The 24,611-nt window shown below is 35.9% G+C and overlaps 1 protein-coding gene across 1 annotated transcript in view; it reads right to left on the minus strand.

Moving 5' to 3' along the window:
- LOC138708807 (organic cation transporter protein-like) overlaps nt 1–24,611 on the minus strand; it is a 366,346-nt gene that overhangs the window by 327,858 nt on the left and 13,877 nt on the right. The window contains exon 2 of the mRNA XM_069838997.1: nt 11,318–11,580. Coding sequence (XP_069695098.1) covers nt 11,318–11,471 — 154 coding nt within the window. The 5' untranslated portion in view covers nt 11,472–11,580. The remainder of the gene's footprint in view (nt 1–11,317; nt 11,581–24,611) is intronic.

Below are 24,611 nucleotides of genomic sequence, written 5' to 3' on the forward strand. Positions count from 1 at the left end.
GTAGGGAAATACGATATTACGATTTTCAGTTTGATCATCACTCTTACGGAATTTATCAAAATACAGTAGAGTAGTAACATTTTTTTTTCAAAAACTCAACTTTTCAGGGGGCTATGTTCGTTACGTAATGTCCACTTTATTTAGCACATTAATTATTGATGTTATCATACAATATAGAGAGTGCATTTAAATTGAGGGGGTCATAAGTAAAGGGCTGTAAGTGCACTTAAGTTACTTTTGAGAAAATGGGGTTTAAATATTTAAGCTTTCGTAAAATCGGTGAAATTTTTTATTTATATTTTAATGTGTGATGCGATTAAAATATCCATTTGCCACTAAAATTTTATATACTTCAGCTTACACTGGATGCACTTAACTCATGTTATTACAAATGTCACTAGCATTCCTTTGCTTCTAGCCACCTCAATTCAAAAAAAGCTAATCTGAATTTTTAAACAAGTTGCTTAAAATGGTTGCCGTTCATTACAATGCAGGCTTCAATTCAGTACGCATATTATTAAAAACATTTTGAAGCATATTCTCTGAAATTGAATTTATCGTTTCTTGAATATAATTTTTTAGTACGATATTATTAATATAGGTTCTTTCTTCTATAGAAAACGCAATCATATTTATGAAACACACTATACACTGCAGTGTTTACTTCACTGCTTGAAGACTTCGAATGCAACAGCGGCCGTAAGTTTGTGTGTCTGACGGGAGCAAGGACATTAGTGAAGGGGTGAGAGTGAAGTACATTCAGAAATGCAGGTACAATAAAAATGCAAGTAAAAATAAAATGATGTCCCTGTACTTGGATCACTACTGCACTGACTATATCAACAAATTATTTCACAATAAATTAGGATGATATTGTAAAGAAATGTTATGAACTTTATTTTATGTGCAATTTTATTTATTAAAGAAAGAAAACAGTTTTAAGTATTAAAGCTTCATGGCGAAAGTTACTTGCACAAAGTTCGTGTTCCTTTACGAATAAAATAGGCCTGTGATGTTTTGAATGGAAAATGGATACAAAAAAAAAAACAATAATCACAGTTAGGGAGGCCGAGACGTAGATGGAAGGATAATATTAAACTGGATTTGAGGGAGGTGGGATATGATGATAGAGACTGGATTAATCTTGCTCAGAATAGGGACCAATGGCGGGCTTATGTGAGGGCGGCAATGAACCTCCCGGGTTCCTTAAACGCCGTAAGTAAGTAAGTAAGTGCTTTTGCAAACATGTTGTTTCATACAAAAGGAACGAAATCAAAATTTTTCTCAACTTCTGTTTTTTCTACTACCGGTACCTAACATTGTCCTGTAAGATGAATTAGCTTCATTTTAGTCATTTCATTATCACTATATGCTCTCACAGTTATTGCATCGTTGCCTTTTACAGCTGCTCTTCTCTGCACAAGTGATAATTTGTTTAAAAAAATTGTGGTAAACTTGTGATGCATTAGAACACCTTCCTCAGATCCATCATCTTCTCATACTTTATTGGATATGACTTCTCAACTTGTCTTGAAATAAATTTTGTTAGCGTTAGCAAACATGTTCCTCTATTTTTTCTGTTATTCAATTCAACTATACAGAGTGTTTCAAAATACGGGGCATAATTTCAGGTATGTATTTCCCACATGTAGACAATCAAAATAGCTCATTACAACATGTGTCCGGAAATGCTTCATTTCCGAGTTATGGCCTTCACAACATTGAAATTCACCGGAACGTTTTTCTTTCCGCAGGTCGTTGTCATTACAGAAGATGTTCAAAATGTCCACCTCCTGCTTGAATACAGACCTCACATCGATGTCTCATTGACCTGCGAACACGATCCCAAACTCCAGGAGTATTGCGTATGTCCTCAGAACATGCCACAATTCGATTCCGAAGGGATTCCAAATCAGGCACCGGAGACGAATAAACCAATGATTTTAAATGGCCCCACAAGTAGAAATCGAGAGGGTTTAGATCAGGTGAGCGTGGAGGCCAAGCAATTGGGCCACCTCTACCTATCCATCGATCAGGAAACCTTCGATCCAAGTACCGGCGAGCCGTACGACTGAAGTGTGCAGGAGCGCCATCATGCAAGAAGTAAATGTGTTGACGATTGATCAGTGGAGTGTCTTCTAAAACATGAGGTATGGTGTTTTCCAGGAAGTTTGTGTACGCCTGCCCTGTAAGTCTGTTTACAAGTACATGGGGTCCAACTAATCGATCACCAGTGATACCGGCCCACATGTTGAGGGAGAACAGCACCTGGTGATGAGATGGAACAGTTGCACGTGGGTTTTCATACGCCCATAAATGCGGATTGTGGAAATTTGTTATGCCATCTCGTGTGAACTGTGCTTCATCTGTAAATAATACTAAGGCAGGAAAGTTCGGATTTACACCACACTGCTGCAAGAACCACTGACAGAACCTAACTCGTGCAGGGTAATCTGCTGGTGACAGGGCCTGTACACGTTGCAAATGATAAGGATACAATTGATACTCTTTCAACAGTCTCCAGACAGTCGTATGAGGAACATTGACTTGCAACGCTACCCTTCGTGTGCTGATAGAAGGAGTCAGGTTCACAGCCTCCATAATCTCCTCCTGTACTTCTGGAGTTGTAGATCTTGGTCGTCCCCTTCCCAACCCAGGAGAGTTAAATTTTCCATACTCGCACAGACGGTAATGGAGACGTACAAATGTCTTCCGATCTGGACATTGTCGCTGTGGGTACCTCTCCTGGTACAAACGACGAGCCAGCGCAGCATTGCCGTCCGCCTTACCGTACATGAAGTGTATCTCTGCCAGCTCTTGATTTGAATACATGTCGCACAGTCTAACGCCTATACAACACTGGATGTAACCTTCGCCTCGGAATGAACTGTCAGAGTGCCCTCTTAATGTCTCCTTCGACGGCAACGACCTGCGGAAAGAAAAACGTTCCGGTGAATTTCAATGTTGTGAAGGCCATAACTCGGAAATAAAGCATTTCCGGACATATGTTGTAATGAACTATTTTGATTGTCTACATGTGCGAAATACATACCTGAAATTATGTCCCGTATTTTTGAAACACTCTGTATAGTAAGTACTAATGTTACAAGTCTCTCCATATGTCGTTAAAGTAGAGCCCTTTTTCGAATGTTACCCAATGCATTTCTGAAATCATCATTTTTTCACCCGCTGTATTTTTCTTTTGCTTCATGCGCACCTTTGACAATCCACTAAAGTCCAAAAGTTAGTTTTTTTTTATATGGTTCATTTCAAATTTTTTCTGCAGCTCTCTATCAGTTCTTTTAAAATCTCTGGAGTGTACTTGGGGCCACTTTAACATGTAAAGTAACACTTGGATCATTAATGCAATGAAAAATCTCAAGAAATCGTTGAAACGAAAGGGATTTTGCAGGTCTTGGATGGCACATGTTGCACTTAGCACCTGAATCACTCTAGCATTAAAAGATAAATATTTTTTTTAATTCGATAGTGCTCTTAATGTACGTACATTTTATGTTGCACTTGGATCACTAAGGTTTTGAGGTACACATTATTAATGTGACAGAGAACTGTTCTAGTGGAAAGTATATCCTTTCATTATAATAATCATACACGCGTTTTAGGTGGAGACATAAATAAATACCTTTTAAGCTGAATAGTGACACGTGATGTCGATCTCGTGTGGCCCTGCAAGGTTTTTAATTATATGTTTATATCGTTTCAGTTGTAATTTATTATGTAAAAAAATATTCAGAGGAAGTTACTATTTTGCGTTGTTTTCAAGTAAGAAAATCTAATGGATTTGACTAAACATTATGTATTAAAGGTATCCCCGTAACATGCCATGAAGGCACTTGGGGGGCATGGAGGTAGAGCCCTATGCTTTCCATGACCTCGGCACTAGAATGAGGTGGTGTGGTCGGCACCACGCTCTGGCCGCCTTTTACCCCCGGGAAAGACCCGGTACTCAATTTTATAGGAGGCTGAGTGAACCTCGGGGCCGTTCTGAAAGTTTGGCAACGAGAAAAAATCCTGTCACCACCTGGGATCGAACCCCGGACCTTCCAGTCCGTAGCCAGCTGCTCTACCAACTGATGATTTCTTATTTAATTTACTAGTAAACACCACATTCGAACAAATTCCGTATGCAATAATTCACGAGAAATCGTTGTTTACAGACTGACGTATAGACTTGCCCAAAACCACTTCCTCGAAATCAGAAATATTGAGCACACGTATTTCCGTATTTCCTTGGAAATCTGGAAGGCGATGCTTAGCATCATCGACATACTTTCTCTTTATCCTCAGTAAGATTAATTTATATTGTGAAAGTAAAAAATGTAAATGAGATATCTTGTCTTTATATTTAATACATTAATAGGCCTACACGGTATCATACCTTATTATGTCAGTGCTTGTGAACGCTTTCATTTTATCTAACACCGCCGTTCCAAGATGCTGGGCTTTATCAAACTGTGTATCTCGCAGATCACAATCCTGAATTCTGCAATAGTTAGCAAAACAGTGCGAAAATTGAACAGAGTCCGCCATTTCCTAGGTAGCTGCAGAAATGTCTAGCTGTCGATGCTGACTGCGAATGTGTCAGCTCTCGCCATCTACTGGAAAGACGCGGAACTCTTTGTGTTACAGCCATGTGGAGAACTATGCATCATTCACGTCTTGTATCCGTAAGTGATAATACCATTTTCATTCATTCATTTAGTGTTCTAACCAAGGACAGGTCTTTCACTGCAAACCCAGTTTCGTCCAATCTTTCCTATTTTCTGCCTTCCTCTTTGTCTCCTCATATGACCCATATATCTTAATGTCGTCTATCATCTGATATCTTCTTCTGCCCCGAACTCTTCTCCCGTTCACCATTCTACCAGTGCATCCTTCAGTAGGCAGTTTCTTCTCACAAACAAACATTCTGATGGGGGCAGATAAAAAAGTTTTTTTTTCTTCCACCATGTTAATGATGTCAAAAGAAGTGCTTATTAGTACATTATGCAACGAGCCTATAATAGTAATAATTAAGACGCGAGTATGTTTGTTTATGAAACGAGCGCAAGCGAGTTTCATAATTTTCATATGAGCGTCTTAATTACCATTGTAGGCAAGTTTCATACGGCTTTTTATGCTCGACCATATTTCTAACTTGAAATTATTCATAAGTTTTCATAATTTACAATTCATTTTTATATTTCAATATGCCTGGTGAATTATTAAATAAGTATATAATAAATTTTCAATCTTAAGACATATCAACTTGCAAATGTTTATTTGCTATTTAATAAGATATATGAACGTTTTCGCCGTTTGGGGCATCATCAGATATAACAAAAACATATAATCTGAACCTATAATAATAAATTATGCAAATAACAAAGAATAAAGAACAATGTATGTATGCAATGCATGAGATTCATGAGCTTTATGTGAAATGTGACATAATACAGGATAATTGTTGATATAATCTTTAGATTTTGAAATTGAATTGGACGGATATTTTTACATATAGCTCATGTTACAAATAAAATATACAATTATGATTAAAATTTGTCAATAATGTTAAAAATGTATAATGATGATTGATAAAATAGATATTTTAAGAATACATCAGCTACGCAAATTATCGTATATCCTACGACAATCCTCAACTAATGAGGCAGTGTTACCAACTAGGAAAACAATGTTGCCACAACTAAACTTTTTGAGCTTCTCTTTCCATTGGTACTATTTCCATGCGCTCAGATTCATAGAACATAAATTACATGTGTTCGAAACCGGAAAGGTGTTTTGTAGGAGCCCTGTATAAGTTGCGACATAATATCTAGTAGCTCGCTATAGGCCCGAGGTTCTGAAAAACTTTCATTTCGGATATGATATTCTTATATACAAAAATTAAACTCAAATCGAACACAAGATAAAACGAAAACATCTAGTAAAACCTAAGTTTATGCTGTGTTATGACAGTAAAAAAGCGTTCCAGGATTTAAAGCGGTGATGTAGATGTTTTATGGTAAGTTAAATAAATTATGTACAACAAAGGCACTTAAACGGATTACCTTTTACGTAATCGATGGTAGGAGGACGATGATGGGCAAGAATGTTCACACCTTAACCCTGTGTGTTTGGTGACGTAAGTCAGTATACTCACAGCCAATGAAAAAGTGACCGCAGTATAAATATTCATGTGCATACTGTGGTTAGCTTGTGTGTCTCCCTGGCTGCTAAAAGGGCGGATAGAATTTTACATTTGAGTATCAGATATTATTATTATTATTATTATTATTATTATTATTTTATTATTATTATTTTATTATTATTATTTTATTATTATTATTATTATTATTATTATTATTATTATTATTATTATTATTATTATTGGAACAGAGATTGAGGGTTTTTGAGAATAAGGTTCTTAGGAAAATATTTGGGGCTAAAAGGGATGAAGTTACAGGAGAATGGAGAAAGTTACACAACGCAGAGCTGCACGCATTGTATCCTTCACCTGACATAATTAGGAACATTAAATCCAGACGTTTGAGATGGCCTGGGCATGTAGCACGTATGGGCGAATCCGGAAATGCATATAGAGTGTTAGTTGGGAGGCCGGAGGGAAAAAGACCTTTGGGGAGACGTAGATGGGAAGATAATATTAAAATGGATTTGAGGGAGGTGGGATATGATGATAGAGACTGGATTAATCTTGCTCAGGGTAGGGACCTATGGCGGGCTTATGTGAGGGCGGCAATGAACCTCCGGGTTCCTTAAAAGCCAGCAAGTAAATTATTATTATTATTATTATTACTATTATTATTATTATTATTATTATTATTATTATTATTATTATTATTATTATTATTGAATTTGGTATTCCCAACAAATTAGTTCGATTAATTGAAATGTGTCTCAGTGAAACGTACAGCACAGTCCGTATAGGTCAGTTTCTGTCGGATGCTTTTCCAATTCACTGCGGACTAAAGCAAGGAGATGCACTATCACCTTTACTTTTTAACTTCGCTCTAGAATATGCCATTAGGAAAGTCGAGGATAACAGAGAGAGTTTGGAATTGAACGGGTTACATCAGCTGCTTGTTATACGGATGACGTGAATATGTTAGGAGAAAATCCACAAACTATTAGGGAAAACACGGGAATTTTACTGGAAGCAAGTAAAGAGATAGGTTTTGAAGTAAATCCCGAAAAGACAAAGTATATGATTATGTCTCGTGACGAGAATATTGTACGAAATGGAAATATAAAAATTGGAAATCTATCCTTTGAAGAGGTGGAAAAATTCAAATACCTTGGAGCAACAGTAACAAATATAAATGACACTCGGGAGGAAATTAAACTGAGAATAGATTTAAGAAATACCTGTTATTATTCGGTTGAAAAGCTTTTATCATCCAGTCTGCTCTCAAAAGATCTGAAAGTTAGAAAACAGTTATATTGCCGGTTGTTCTTTATGCTTGTGAAACTTGCACTCTCAGTTTCAGAGAGGAACAGAGATTAAGTGTGTTCGAGAATAAAGTGCTTAGGAAAATATTTGGGGTTAAGAGAGATGAAGTTACAGGAGAATAGAGAAAGTTACACAACATAGAACTGCACGCATTGTATTCTTCACCTGACATAATTAGGAACATTAAATCCAGACGTTTGAGATGGGCAGGGCATGTAGCACGTATGGGCGAATCCACAAATGCATGTAGAGTGTTAGTTGGGAGGCCAGAGGGGAAAAGACCTTTGGGAGGCCAAGACGTAGTTAGGAGGATAATATTAAAATGGATTTGAGGGAGGTGGGATATGATGATAGAGAATGGATTAATCTTGCTCAGAATAGGAACCCTTTGCGGGCTTATGTGAGGGCGACAATGAACCTCCGGGTTCCTTAAAAGCCAGTAAGTAAGTAAGTAAGTAAGTAAGTATCAACTACGAGGTTATTTAAAACCAAAAGACCAGACAACATATGCTTGGCAGTTCCTAAATGTACTACAACTGTAACATATAAACACAGTAGCAATTTCAGACCAAGGCTTTAGGCCTATAACATGATAATAGATAAATTCCCGAACGTACAATTTGCTAATGCTCCTTATTTAAAAAATCTATTAAAATTGCTGTTAACAGAGAAAAGTTAAAGTTCAGTTATTGTGATATGTGTTCTTTCTTCTTTTTTATTTTATTATTTTTTACTCCGTTATTCAATAAAATGTCTTAACATTAACTTATGTGGAATGCTCCATGAGCACGAGTATGTAAGTTACTCTTTCTGGGGGTGCTAGAGAGTTCTTATATAAAAAAATCAATATATATATATATTTGTTCTGGCAATAAAGTATTATTATTATTATTATTATTATTATTATTATTATTATTATTTAGTGTCGATGGGATTGGTGATAGCGAGATAATATTTGGCGAGATGAGGCCGAGGATTCGCCATAGATTGCCCGACATTTGCCTTATGGTTGGGGAAAACCTCGGAAGAAGCCCAACCAGGTAATCAACCCAAGCGGGAATCGAACCCGCGCCCGAACGAACTCCGGATCGCCAGGCAAGCGCCTGAGTCCACTGAGCTACGTCGGTGGCCAAATGGTAGTGATGATGATGATGATGATGATGATGATGATGATGATGATGATGATGATGATGATATGTGAATAAATTATGGCAAATAAAGTGCTTCATTTGGTTGAGGGAAAGGCTCGGAAAAATTTCCAACCTTATAACTTATCCCTAGCAGGATTTGAACCCGATTCCGTTCGTTTCATAGTCAGTCATACTAACCGTTACTCCACAGCAGTGGACAATGCTAGTAAGTAGTGAAATAGTAATATACGTTACAAGAGCGGTATGTTGACGTTTTCATGGTCGAGGAAAAGATTGAAAAAGCGAAACGTAGTTGATCTCCATGTTGGTTTCTGTTTAATGACGCCAACTTCGGAACACCAAAATATCTTTCTTCAACATTGTTGCTATAAAATGTTTTCTGTGTTTACTATACTTCAGCAGGCCGTGATATACGTCTGTCTTTTTTTCCCCCAGTCTATAAATGCGAACTTAAAACAAACGGTAAGGTTATGTAATGATTTATTTTTCATTTTAATATTTTAACAATATTATTTATATAACATATTGCAGTAATAACATCGGCATCTGGAATCCTGTTGATTTTTTCACGGCTTCCTTAATGTTACTTGTATCATGAATGCAGTAACTTTAGTGGAGTAGTATACTTTCTTAATTTTTGCAAATATTTAAAAACAATAATTAACATTGAAATTTAGGTGAAATTGCAGTGGTAAGTTTCCAATTTATAATTATTACTATGTTAAACGTCTCTAAAAATAATATGTTAAAAGCCTAAAGCAGTAAAATGAATGTCGCGCTTAAGCGGTAAGAAGAGGGAAATTGTTATGTGTGTTACGTTGGGAATACTGAATGTGGTATTTCACACTTACCGCGTATTGGTTCTGTGCGGAAAACAAGCAAATACGCACGATCTCGCACAAAATAATAAAAACAGTGGACAATGCCAGTAAGTAACGATGAATTAAAAATCAAATATTGAGATTAACACTTGAAGCTGTGTATTGAAAGAGTTGGAGAAGCATGCATGTAGCCTAGAAGTAAATCGTATTGTCTGGTGTGCATTTTTAACAGGTTTGATGGTCTGTGCCACCTTGATCTTTGCCTTGAACATAGCGTAATTACTACAGAGTGCATTTGCAAGTGTTACAACACTCGAGTGTAAGTCTCCTAACATCAGAGCGTTAACAGTGAAAGCATGGGCCATCACCCAGGAGCCATGGCCTCCTTTACAACCTGAAATCCGAACTATGACGTCCTGTGTGTGAAATGGACGCTACAAGCTACTCACATAGTTCAGATGTAAGTTATAGTACTACATCAGCTTTGCTTATACAGGGTGGGCAAAATAAAACTGTCCCGCGGAAAATATATATGAAATATATGAATTTACATGTATAAGAGTGACGCGGAAATGACCCTGACAATGCAGAAAACCGTGATTTCGATGCAATAATGTGTTATTAGATATTACCGTATTTACTCGAATATTTCACGCACTTTTTTCCCGCAATTTCGATCTATAAATTAAGGGTGCGTGAATTAAGCGAGGAATGTCACAAGATGGTATTTTTAAGGGTAAAAAATGACAAAACTACGCAGTTCCCTCACATATCCTAGTAACTTGTCTTCAAGATCAGGGAATTTTCCACTTTTTGGCCCACGAAATGCTTTCCTTGATGCATTTGTTTCTTGAAGAGCTTGTTTTTGTTTCCTCCAGTAGCGAATATTAAATTCTGGAACTGTGAATTCACGCCCAGCTGCTCTGTTGCCATGTGTTTCTGCATACGCAATAACTTTTAATTTGAAGGACGCAGTATGACTCGAATATCGGGATTTACCATTCATTGTTAAACCTTTAACAGACGGCTTTTGACAGGTTTCCCTTTTCGAGTCTCAAACTCAACTGATGCGATCCAACACAAAGCTTTCAAACCACCCCCATTCAAATGGTAGGGGGAGGTCAATACCCTATACCGGTATTTTTAAAGGACTTTCATAGACGAGAAGGGTGCGCCTGTAACAGGTAGCTGTCCGGTCCCAAATACCGCTGTGCACTCTCTCGTTACGGCATTTAAGATACCGTACATTCAGGGCTCCTCGACATAACACACCTCATTACTTCAAGTTTTAGTATGTACTTGTTACAGTATTTCACGAATATTAAATGCGTGAAATACACGAGGAAAGTAATTTATTAAATTATATAGTAAATAATTTGGGTGCGTGAAATATGCGATGGCGTGAATTACGCGAGTAATACATGTAAATATTACATAATACATGTAAATATTACAGATTTTCCAGGCCAGTTTCATTTTACCCACCCTGTAGTTGCACAATTTCTGAAATTGAAGTACCGTGTGAGACAAAAGCCGCTTGTCAAATGAGTTAATTGATTGTTATTACTTTCTGAGTGAAATAGCACCATGCAGTGACGTCTGAACAACGCGTAGACCTTGTACTGCTTTGTAGAGATCATGAGTGTTTTATTATAAGTGAAGTCCTTTGTTGGGGCAACTAGTCTCACCAAGCAAACCGCAACAGTGTAGCTACAGATGTATCGGTTATAGCTAGGTGCCAGCATCTTGCATAGAAGTCAATAACAAAAAAGGTCCTACTGGTCTGTTTTTGGAGTATGTTGAAGAAAATTTTGGTGGCATTGCCCATATTATTGCAAATATTATACAACAATGTAGACAATGTCTGGAAAACTTACCACGCTCGTCTGCATTGTCGGTGTCGCCATGGTGAAGACTGTTGGCGGGTACAATCCTGACGCCTACGCATGTTCTCTTGTGTGTCTTCACTTGTTCACTCACGTCACGGTAGCCACAATGTTCACAGCTCACCAACAATGTGATATCCGCCATGTTTGTATTGTACACACGACACTTCACTCACCAATTTATGACGCAAACATACCTCTTAAATTCGAATGAACCGGAATCACTGCACAGCATTATAAACTCGAGTAAGAACCTGAAAAGTAAAAGAATAAGCTATATTAGTACACTGAAATGTTCTGTCAAGCAAAAAAATATGGTTAGTTTACAATATGTGCTCTTAAAAAATGGCAAACGAGTGAGACAAGTGGCCTACCGGCTTGGAGCTCACATAGTTTCTTTTCTAGAGCCCCAAATTTCTTTGCAAGGACGAATGAATGAATGGGTAATTGAGTGTTTAATTCATTGACTGAGTGACTGATTGATGATTGATCGATTGAATTATTAAGTGATTGATTTAATGATTGAGTGATTGATTCATTGATTGATTGAATGAATGATGCATTACGTGAATGAATGATTGAGTGATGGATTGATTGAGCGATTGAGTAATAAATTAATTGATTAACTAAATGACTGATTGCTTGATTGGTCAAGTGATTGATTGATTGAATGATTTAGTGAATGAATAATTCATTGAGTGATTGAGTAATTGATAGAAAGATTGATTGATTCATTGACTGAATGACTGATTGATTGACTGATTGAGTGATTAAGTTATTGATTTAGTGATTGATTTATTGATTTAGTGATTGATTTATTGATTGATTTATAAAGTGAATGGATGATTGATTTAATGATTGATTGAGTGAATGAATGATTGAGTGAATGATTGAGCAATTGAGTAATTGATTGATTGATTAATTGACTGGATGTTTGATTGAGTGGTTAAGTGATTGATTGAGCGACTGATTTAGTGAATGATTGATTAATTGTGTGATTGATTCAGAGACTGATTGATTGAGTGAATGAAGAGTGATTGAGTGATTGGTTGAGTGAATGATTGGTTGGTTGATTGAGTGAGCGATCGACTGATTAAGCAATTGATTAATTGATTGATTGGTTAATTCACTGAATGATTGATTGAGTGGTAAGTGATTGATTGAGTGATTGTTTGATATAGTGATTGATTGATTTATTGCGTGATTAAGAGATTGATTGATTGAGTGGATGAACGAGTGATTGAATGATTGTTTGACTGAATGATTGAGTGGTTAAGTGATTGGTTGATTAAGTGATTGATTTAGTGAATGATTGATTGCGTGATTGATTGAGAGATTGATTGATTGAATGAATGGATGAACGAGTAATTGAGTGAATGATTGGTTGAGTTAATGATTGATTGCGTGATTGATTGTTTCATTCATTCATTCATTCATTCAGAACTGAGCACTTGATAAAAAATTAATTTCTTCAGAAATTAATAGTCCCTGCTTAAGTTTCACTTCGTACACCTTGCATAAGTACGTCAAAGGTTTCATTACTCGTGGTCGTAGGACACCGTTATCATAAAAGAAATTACACAATCATTCACGTCTCTCCCGTACAAGCCGATAGTTTCTGTTCCCTCCATGTTCTTTGGGTTTTCTAAACTTTCGTCGTCATTAGGTCTATAGTGAAGGTAGCCTAGATCAGTGTTTAGCTGTTAACATACAGTGTATTGGTATTTCTGTATGTTTCCTGCCAAGTGTCCAACTTTTAGTTTACACTCTACGATTAGTTTACTTAAGTTTGGTTCAACCTGTTATCCAGTATGATATACTCGGATGGGGAAGAGTAACAAAATTTACACTTTCTCTGCTGATATTGCTTCAAAAGCGGATAATTAAAATTTGCTTAAACAAGTCAATTGATTATCCAACAAATTGATTTATTTCGATGTTATTGTTTTCCAAATTGAACAAATATATGAATATACATTATTAAAATGTTATCATAATAATCGACAGAAATATAACGAAGAACAACATGTTTATCCTACCAGAAGAAATTTGACATGTCCTGTAGCTGAAGCTAAATGTTACACAACCACTGGAATAAATCATAGCCAGAGTTACGGGCCAAGTTTATACAAATCCATTTTGATAATGAATTCAGATCTAAGTAACACTGATTCAAATAAATTTAAGAAAAAATTAAGCAAATTACTTAATATTCACGTCCCTTCCCCCCTTTTTTTTTTCTTTTTCTTAATTTCAATATAGCTTACACTATTCATTCGAACTTTTGTTTTTGACTTGATTCTCTACTTCTATCTCCATAATTATCCCTGTTTTGTAATAATAGTATTGGTTTTGTAATTTTATTGTATTTTCGTTATATTCCATTTAGTACAAAATAGTTATTTATAGGAACCGCCCTCTGACACGAGCTTGCTCAAATGGATGTACGCTACAACCTTAATATGTATTTTATGTATCAGCAAATACTAAATATCTCGTATGACTGTATTTATTTCTTAATCTAAATGTGTGAATCCTAAAAGCGGTCTCAAGAAGTTGATTCTGGCAGCTTCCAGTTGTCAATCTCAGATCTGTTTAAGATCCAATCTCACTTCCATAATATGTTAAAGATACCTTGGGTTGTATAATAATAATAATAATAATAATAATAATAATAATAATTTATTTAACCTGGCAGAGTTAAGGCCATACGGCCTTCTCTAACACTCAACCAGGAGTAAAACTGCGATATAAAACACACTACAAATTTACAAAGTACAGCACACACAAAACTGAAGTAGATATTCATAATACAATGTGAACAATAATTCAGTAGAATTGAGACATATATTATGAAATCTTAATTTTGTACTGGTCAACATTTGTCTAAAATTTCGTTCTATAATAAAATTCCATATAATTTGTTATATCTTTGCGCTTTGACATCGGTATTACAAATATATTCCGAAAGTATGTTTCATAAGTATGTGAAAGTATGTACGTATTCGAATACTTATTTTTCAGTTTCAGTTTCGACTCTTAAATGATTTTCCCACACATTTTTTAGATTGCAAATGGTAACGTTTTAAACTCATTTCTTCTACTGAAATTAAAGTATGTGGGATATATTTATGGTAATGTGGTAGGTTAGTCAAATACATGTTGGGGCATTGCCGATTTTCATTTGAATCCTCAAATATTTCGCAGAAATTGTAGCGTCTATTAATTAGTGTTAAAGTTTTCTAAGAAGAAGGTTAGAAAAACACTTCTGATGCACATATTGTATATCACCAAACTTAGAAACTCATGCAACATACGAATCTTCTCTAGCGATTTTTAAAGTTCTTCAGAAATTATATTGTGGGTACCTGATAGTTCTAAGATCTGAAAAGTTGTCGATATAAAGCAATGCAAAGAAGTAAAACCTCTACACAGAACGATGTTTGTTTCAAGTGGGGGCAAAGGTCAAGAGAATCACTCCGCCAGTACTTCAGTGTGTATTCATAAACAATGTGAAGTGTGTCAACTTGTGTCAACTGTTCAAAATATTACGTTACATAATCGTATATATATAAATAAACATTAACGAATTCGTGACTGTCGTCTACATGAGTAAACGTTTTCATAATCCTCAACTTAGGACAGCGGTGATCATTAGAGCTCGGATTTATAGGTGCTAAAAACCGGGAAAATATGTGACAAAAGAGGAAAAATATTTAATTATGTTTCCATTATTTTATGTTAATATAAATAATATAAATTATGCTATCTCGCCAACTGCGGGAGAATTGCAGTACACAATGAGATTCATCCTCAAATTGTGCATCACAAATGACTGACGATTATCGCGGAACACTGCCTTGTACTGGGAAAAAGAGCGCCCTGGCTATTGAGAAACAACATGCACTCGCTAGACACATGTTCATGATTGGAAACGAAAAAGGAGGCAGCTGATATTTGTGAAATTATAATTGCTTCCGGAATCAGCATATGACTCTGTTAAGAGAGAAGTTTTATATAATACTCTTATTGAATTTGGTATTCCCAAGAAACTAGTTTGATCAATTAAAATTTGTCTTAGTGAAACTTACAGCACAGTTAGTGCAGGCCAGTTTCTGTCTGATGTGTTTCCAGCTCACTGCAGGCTAAAGCAAGGAGATGCACTATCACCTTCATATTTTGACTTTGCTCTAGAGTATGCCATTAGGAAAGTCCAGCATAACGGGGAGGGTTTGGAATTGAATGGGTTACATCAGCTGCTTGTTTATGCGGATGACGTAAGTATGTTACGAGAAAATCCACAACGATTAGGAATACATGGGAAGTTTACTTGAAGCAAGTAAAAAGATAGATTTGGAAGTAAAACACGAAAAAACAAAGTATATGATAATGTCTCATTATCAGAAAATAGTACGAAATGTTAATATGTCCACACCTGTGGAGTAACGGTCAGCGCGTCTGGCTGCGAAACCAGGTGGCCCGGGTTCGAATCTTGGTCGGGGCAAGTTACCTGGTTGAGGTTTTTTCCGGGGTTTTCCCTTAACCCAATACGAGCAAATGCTGGGTAACTTTCGGTGCTGGACCCCGGACTCATTTCACCGGCATTATCACCTTCATATCATTCAGACGCTCAATAACCTAGATGTTGATACAGCGTCGTAAAATAACCCAATAAAATAAAAATAAAAATAAAAGAAATGGTAATATAACAACTGAAAATATATCGTTTGAAAAGGTGGGAAAATTCAAATATCTTGGAGCAAAAGTAATAATATAGATTATACTCTGGAGGAAATTAAATGCAGAATAAATATGGGAAATGCCTGTTATTATTCGGTTGAGAAGCTTTTGTCATCCAGTCTGCTGTCAAAAAATCTGAAAGTTAGAATTTATAAAACAGTTATATTACCAGTTGTTTGTGTATGGTTGTGAAACTTGGACTCTCACTTTGAGAGAGGAACAGAGGCTAAGGGTGATTGAGAATAAGGTCGTTAGAAAAATATTTGAAGCTAAGAGGGATGAAGTTACAGGAGAATGGAGAAAGTTACACAACGTAACATAATTAGGAACATTAAATCCAGACGTTTGAGAAGGGCTGAGCATGTAGCACGTATGGGTGAATCCAGAAATGCATATAGAGTGTTAGTTGGGAGGCCGGAGGGAAAAAGACCTTTGGGGAGTCCGAGACGTACATGGGAGGATATTATTTTGATATTTTTCACTTTACTTTTGCTTGCTTATATTTTATTTATTAAATTAAAAAATTAAATAGTTATTTTAGTGTTGGGTTAAGCATGTAATTCTACTTTTTAATTATTTAGTGTAAACTTCACTCCCGGCCACAAGCTTTTGCTTCAACGGGAGCGCCAACCAAAAGTATACCATTATTATCGTTCAAATAATAATAATAATAATAATAATAATAATAATAATAATAATAATAATTATTATTATTATTATTATTATTAGTATTATTATTATTATTATTATTATTATTAGTATTATTATATAAAATGTTTTATAATAGGCATTCTAAATCTCTGTCTCCGGTCTGCAGATGCATTAAATATGCTAATTTGCATGGATTGAACTTGGATCCATTTAACGTGTAGTATATATTTTGAGTTTTATGTCAGTTTTATTATTTATGCCATTGTTAGATATGTATCATACTATTCTCGTCATTTGCATAACTTTACAATATTAATTATATGATTCCTGTCTTCATTTATATGATTTCATTAATTCATTTGTAATACATTTTATTTAATTGCCATTATTTTAATTATCTCACTGAACTAATTTTAATAATATTATTTGTGCTATTTATTTTGTTGCATTTTGGTCAATTGAGTAATGTAGACTATTATATTGATTGTATTTTCATCTCACTGCCATTTCTATCATTCATTCTCATCATCATTTGTTGTTTTGTTTCGTTTTGTGCCTGTGCTAAACTGTAATTGGCCTTGTGCTGTTGTTTCGCACATTAATATTCTAAATAAATAAATAAAATAAATAATGGTCCACACCTGTGGAGTAACGGCTAGCGCGTCTGGCCGCGAAACCAGGTGGCCCGGGTTCGAATCCCAGTCGGGGCAAGTTACCTGGGTGAGGTTTTTTCAGGGGTTTTTCCTGAACCCAATATGAGCAAATGCTGGGTAACTATCTGTGCTTTATCCCGGACTCATTTCACCGGCATTATCACCTTCACTTCATTCAGACGCTAAATAACCTGAGATGTTGGTACAGCGTGGTAAAACAACCCACTAAAAAAAATGTTATATGATGAAACTTGGTTAATCGTCATTTGCATCCAAGAAAATCATTTTAATAGCAGTAAGGAATTTCTCTTCGTCGTTATTTATTTCCAAGGAACTCTGCATAATAAGATGCATTTAAATTTCTAATTCATTATAATTTACTGTATAGAGTGTAGCTTGGCTCCTTTCCACGTTAAAAGAACTTGAAGATTCAGTTTCAGAATTTGCTCTCGGCTTATTTGAATGCATATTTAGTTGGAGTTCCTGGTACACGCACAGTGTTACATTGTTGGTGAGATCACCGCTACGTCAGAAGGTGCTGCTTTAAACAAAGGTACGGCTCTGGGTTCCTAGAAACAAATTGAGAGCGTAAATAATTTGGTACTATAGGATCGTCTACGAAGAAAGAGCGAGAAATGATAGGAATTAAATAAGGCGTGTTTTATGAAGGTGGGGCGAGATGTAGCGTCGCGGTTTAGGCGTTGCAATGTGGAATGTCGTAGGGTCGATTCCCGATGAGGTTATCCATTGATGTAATCCTTCCTGGCGCGTTGTGGGCCAGAGGTTTCCTCAGCTTCTAACAGATATGAGTACCAAGTGAATTTTCTTAGACAAATAAGACCAGCATGTATAATTGGAAATTCTACTGCTACTTTCCCGTGCTAATTGTCTCTTGAGATAGGAGGTTATTAGCCTTCTACCTTAAGGAGTTAGGTACAGTAAAAATTTGGAAATATTCAACATTTTTTTCCTCCATTACTGTTTCTTTTGCAATAATGAAAATTAGTACGTGTAAAACACTGTCCTTCTGCTTACTTACTTACTTACTTACTTACTTACTTACTTACTTACTTACTGGCTTTTAAGGAACCCGGAGGTTCATTGCCGCCCTCACATAAGACCGCCTTGGTCCCTATCCTGAGCAAAATTAATCCATTCTCTACCATCATATCCCACCTCCCTCAAATCCATTTTAATATTATCCTCCCATCTACGTCTCGGCCTCCCCAAAGGTCTTTTTCCCTCCGGACTCCCAACTAACACTCTATATGCATTTCTGGATTCGCCCATACGTGCTACATGCCCTGCCCATCTCAAACTTCTGGATTTAATGTTCCTAATTATGTCAGGTGAAGAATACAATGCGTGCAGCTCTGCGTTGTGTAACTTTGTCCATTCTCCTGTAACTTCATCCCTCTTAGCCCCAAATATTTTCCTAAGAACGTTATTCTCAAATACCCTTAAAATCTGTTCCTCTCTCAAAGTGAGAGTCCAAGTTTCACAGCCATACAGAACAACCGGTAATATAACTGCTAGATGCAAAAATTATTTTTACGATTTAAAAAATATTATTTACATTTTTTTTTTTTTTTTCAAAATTCAGTTCACTGTGCAGCGATGAAGCGTTTCCCACATAACTAAAAAACTATCCAACATTCTGTGATGAAATGTTTTTATATATTTATACATGTCATATCTACAATATGATACAAGATCACTTCTCTACCTTTGCTAGATTGTCTGATAAAAAAAATTCATTTCAAAAAATGGTCAAATATTAGTATTTTCTCTTAGCATGCAGGCTTTCACGGCCGGTGTCTAGTTGAAACAGAGCTTCCGGGCTAAGATGTCGTGGTCTACTGGTGCTGACGTTACCAGACGTTTCGTCTACTTCTACGGCAGACATCTTCAGTGGTTAGGTATCCTCGGTCGAAGTCTTCTGCTCGGGATACCTGTAGCAACCAGTCAGGTCACCAGTTGCTACAGGTATCCCGAGCAGAAGACTTCGACCGAGGATACCTAACAACTGAAGATGTCTGCCGTAGAAGTAGACGAAACGTCTGGTAACATCAGCACCAGTAGACCACGGCATCTTAGCCCGGAAGCTCTGTTTCAATTAGTATTTTCTTCTAACACAAAATAAAAAGAATAATAGTTATTAAGGAATGTAGTTGAAAGAGCATGATATTGTAAAACATGAGTTTCAGCAATAAAATAAAAGAGAGAGAAGATGAAAAAGTTAACAAGTTTATGAGTTATGAGGGAAAAGCTTCTTCACTGCACAGTGAACTGCCGCTATTTTGAATTTAAAAAGAAATATATAAACAGTTTTTTAAAATATCATAAAAATATTTTTTTCGTATAGCAGAAGGACAGTGTTTTACACATACCAATTTTAATTATTGTACAAGATACAGTAATGGATGAAAAAAATGTTCAATATTTCCAAAACTTTTACTGCTGTAAATTGTACCTAAACCCTTAAGGGGGGATATACAGCACTATAAAATTAAGGAAATTCTATATCTTTCTGCTCTGCAACTAATGACTCTTTCACCTTGAAATTTGACATGCTCAGTATTCACTTCTTCTGCAATTGTAGACTATTTTCAAATATACTAAAAGTTTCACCATTATAAGTAAAGGCCCATTGACAATGAAAATTAAACATCACCGTAACATAAACACAGAAGTTTGCGCCCAGGCTACCAAATGAGATCATTCACAATGATTCACATAAGAACTGATATAAACATTACCGTAAGACGTTAACATGAAAATTTGCAAACTCCAAACTTTCATGCTTATGCTTACGTGATTTGCAAACAGAACACAATCGTGGAGCGCTGAAGTATACGACAGAATATAAGGAAATGGCGTCGTTGTTATGTTTCCATGGTTACCAAGTATGTTTGCTGTTATGTTTATGTTCCCATCGTGAATTATCTTGATTTTACCGTAACGTTTATATTCTTAAGTTAACGCTTACGTTATGTTTAATTTTTATTGTGAATGAGCCGTAATTGTCATAAAAAAGTGACCGTTTTAATGCAGTGATGTGCCGTTTTTATGATAATGTCCACAAATATGAAGACTTCTGAGTCACTTTTTTATATTTATTCCTGAATGTCAAATGAACAATATGAACTACAATCTTTGAAATGGGATGGCTGTGGAGTTTGGTTAAGTGGGTGTGCTAGCCCAATACTAGAGCACGGACCTACTCCGCAAGCTGGAGTTCGATCCTTGTAGCTGACTGGATGCTTGCCGCGGACAAGATTAGAGAGATTTTCCGAGAGTCTCCCTTTTCTCTCAACTTTAAAAGTTTCGTTTCACGCTAGTCTGTAAGGACAATAATTGACATAAAATCGTTTTATTTTTAGCCTCGCAATTGAGGGGTTTGCCGGAAAAAGGGCGTATACGTCAATATAGTGAATTGAGATACAGGCAATCTAAGATTTTAAAACGCACCTGAATAAAATGTTATACAGATAGTGACTAAAATTATACATTAAATTAAAAATCTTAGCGAGTATAAATGTTTTGTAGCATTTAGGCAATTTATATCATTAACATAGTCCTAGTAAGCTTATATTAAATTAATTTTCATCATTTTACTAGCTATCTCAAATATTAAATTAATTATAATTCATTGAATTAAATTAGCTCATAAATTAAGTTACTACTTTACCTTATAGATTTATCTAAATTTAAATAAATGTGTAGTGAAGAATATTGCTGGAGAACCTTTTAAGTGTAGTGTAAATATTTGTAATTTAAATTTATGTATTGTATTGATTAAGGCTGGTTGAGTGGAAGAGAAGGCCTTATGGCCTTAACTCTGCCAGCGAAAATAAAACATTATTATTATTATTATTATTATTATTATTATTATTATTATTATTATTATTATTATATTCGTACCATATAAAACTTCGGTCTATACGCCTTTATCCATATAATGATTTGCTTAGGGGATTTAATGTAGATTTGAGATATAAATTTCACACGGAATTGAAACAAAGGTACATTTTATGACATTTATTATCTACTTCTAAAGTAATTTACATTATTTCAGATATACTGAGTAGACATTAAGTACGCAAAGCAAAATCTCTGAATATAACAGAAAAAGAAAATCTCCATTTTGTGTGAACATAAATAAATAAAATTTATTCTTTGTATAATCCTGATAACAATAAACCCAAAAATCTAAATATTGTAACAAATCTCTTTATAGAACATAAAATATTTCCGTCTGAATCTATGAGTTTCATAAGTTTGTTTACTCTTAAAGCAAGGACAATAATGAACATAAAAAGCAGTCAAAGGAAACAACTGGACTGACTAAATTGAACTATATATATCTGCTTAGTCTCTACCAAGAGAATACACACACAGTGCAGTATGCGGCAACGCTCAGCACTAGCTCTACTTGTAGACTGACTGACTAAATCGCGCGCGCGCGCACGCAGCCCTGTCCTGCAGGTATGTACAGTCCAATCAAAACAAAATTTCGCTACTATAATTATTCACTACATTTTAAACCGTTTTCCCGAAGAAGGGCGTAGAGGTCTATCCGCCTTTTTTCCGGCAAACCCCTCAATTACACTGTAGTGGATTGGAAAGACTGAGTTTCTCTACCTACAGAGAACAGATGTAATGTTATCTTGCTATTCCAATTGACTGGTTGTCTCCTAATATAGAATTCATTTCCTTTTGAACTTCAGAAGCCTAATGTAATTAAGGTATTTATTTCTCTATGTTGTATATACAGAAGATACTTCGTTATATCTGGCTACATTTAGTTGCTATGTTCTATTAGAAAGCTCAGCATAAACTCACCCTTGTTTTAACATCACAGCCGTGTTCTAAGGACCTGCAAGACATATATTTTTCGTTTTAAGGTGTAACAGAAATGCCCTGTCACGTGCAACAAAAGACTTCACCTTGAGACCCAACTCAAAGGTACGAAGAAACCTCAGATGAAACCTTGATCGAAACAAACACGTGCTTTTTTTTACAAAGTCGGAAAGAGACGAAGAGGTTTTTGTTATATTGGAGCGAAGGCCCCAGAGGCTTCATTTGGGTAACGCTAGCAATTGTAAGAGAGTTGAGCCACTCCGTGCAGATATGAAGAACACCATAATACCGAGAAAAAACAGAATAACAACCTGTCTCCATAATATATTTAAAAAAAATCCTTTTCGCAGCAGCTCGTGGAGTGTCAAGACCTACCAGACTACTGCTGGCTTCACATGCTTCAGCAGAGGTGAACGATCATCCAACCAATACGGAAGTAATGTGTTCTTAGCACGATTATCTCCCCAGCCGTTACTTGCGAATGCGGATTCCGCTACTCAGTATAGGTCCCCAAATTAATAACGATGCTGAGTGACTACATTGCTCGATGGAGACTCGAACCACATCTCGTTGCGTAATGTTAGTCTAAGGCATGACGCGGGCCAGCTATGACATTAGTCAACTATTACAATATTACCCACTGTGGTAATTCTTATCGCTTCGGAGTCTTTTATGAAAACACAGTTATGAGTAGTAATACGTTGTACATGAGTATGTACACATCGGAGCATTTGTGAAGTTCACGAGATGATGTATAATGAGGACAAGTAAAAAGACTGAAAAAAAATCGAAGTAGGCCTAATCTGAGAAAGTCAGTCTAGGCGATATGATCCTCAGCAACCTCACACAAATTTAGGGGTATGAAGTTTAATTTCTTTCACTGAGACATCGTCTGAATTAATGAATTATGACGAAATTGTATTGTATGTATATATGTAAGAAATGGAAAAGCAGAATAAGAAATGAAGCTGTGCTAGTAAGAGTGGATGAAGAAAGAATGATGCTGAAACTGATCAGGAAGAGGAAAAGGCATTGGTTGGGTCACTGGCTGAGAAGAAACTGCCTACTGAAGGATGCACTGGAAGGAATGGTGAACGGAAAAAAATTCGAGGCAGAAGAAGATATCAGATGATAGCCGACATTAAAATATATGGATTGTATGCGGAGTCTAAAAGGAAGACAGAAAATAGGAAAGATTGGAGAATGCTGGGTTTGCAGTGAGTCTTTTACCCTTGAGCAGAAAACTATGTGTGTATGTGTGTGTGTCTTTTCAGCTGTATGTTTCGGTTGGTTTGGATGGGTGAGTTGGTTGATTGATTCATTGGTTTGGTTTGGTTTGATTTGGTTGGTTTTGTTGGTTAATTGTTTGGTTGAATTGGGTTCGGGTTGGGTTGGGTTGGTTGGTTGATTTGATTTGGTGGATTTGGTTCGGTTTACTTGGCTTGGTTTGTTGTTTTGATTTGGTTTATTTGGTTCGGTTGTTTTGATTTGGTGGATTTGGTTCGGTTTACTTGGCTTGGTTTGTTGTTTTGATTTGGTTCATTTGGTTCGGTATATTTGGCTCGGTTTGTTGTTTTGATTTGGTTCGGCTTATTTGGCTCGGTTTGTTGTTTTGATTTGGTTGATTTGGTTCGGTTTACTTGGCTCGGTTTGTTGTTTTGATTTGGTTGATTTGGTTCGGTTTATTTGGTTCGGTTGTTGTTTTGATTTGGTGGATTTGGTTCGGCTTACTTGGCTTGGTTTGTTTTGATTTGGTTGATTCGGTTAGGTTTATTTGGTTTGGTTTGTTGTTTTGATTTGGTTGATTTGGTTCGGTTTGTTGTTTTTATTTGGTTGATTTGGTTCGGTTTATTGGTTTGGTTTGTTGTTTTGGTTTGGTTGATTTGGTTCGGTTTGTTGTTTTGATTTGTTCGGTTTATTTGGTTTGGTTTGTTGTTTTGATTTGGTTAGGTTTATTTGGTTTGGTTTGTTGTTTTGATTTGGTTGATTTGGTTCGGTTTATTTGGTTCGGTTTGTTGTTTTGATTTGGTTGATTTGGTTCGGTTTGTTGTTTTGATTTGGTTCGGTTTATTTGGTTTGGTTTGTTGTTTTGATTTGGTTGATTTGGTTCGGTTTATTCGGTTCGGTTTGTTGTTTTGATTTGGTTGACTTGGTTCGGTTTATTTGGTTTGGTTTGTTGTTTTGATTTGGTTGATTTGGTTCGGTTTATTTGGATTGGTTTGTTGTTTGATTTGGTTGATTTGGTTCGGTTTATTCGGTTCGGTTTGTTGTTTTGATTTGGTTGACTTGGTTAGGTTTATTTGGTTTGGTTTGTTGTTTTGATTTGGTTGATTTGGTTCGGTTTATTTGGTTTGGTTGGCCTGTGTGTTTGTTTGGTT

The sequence above is a fragment of the Periplaneta americana genome, chromosome 11 (assembly GCF_040183065.1).
Source record: "Periplaneta americana isolate PAMFEO1 chromosome 11, P.americana_PAMFEO1_priV1, whole genome shotgun sequence".
In the NCBI taxonomy this organism is placed as follows: Eukaryota; Metazoa; Arthropoda; class Insecta; order Blattodea; family Blattidae; genus Periplaneta; species Periplaneta americana.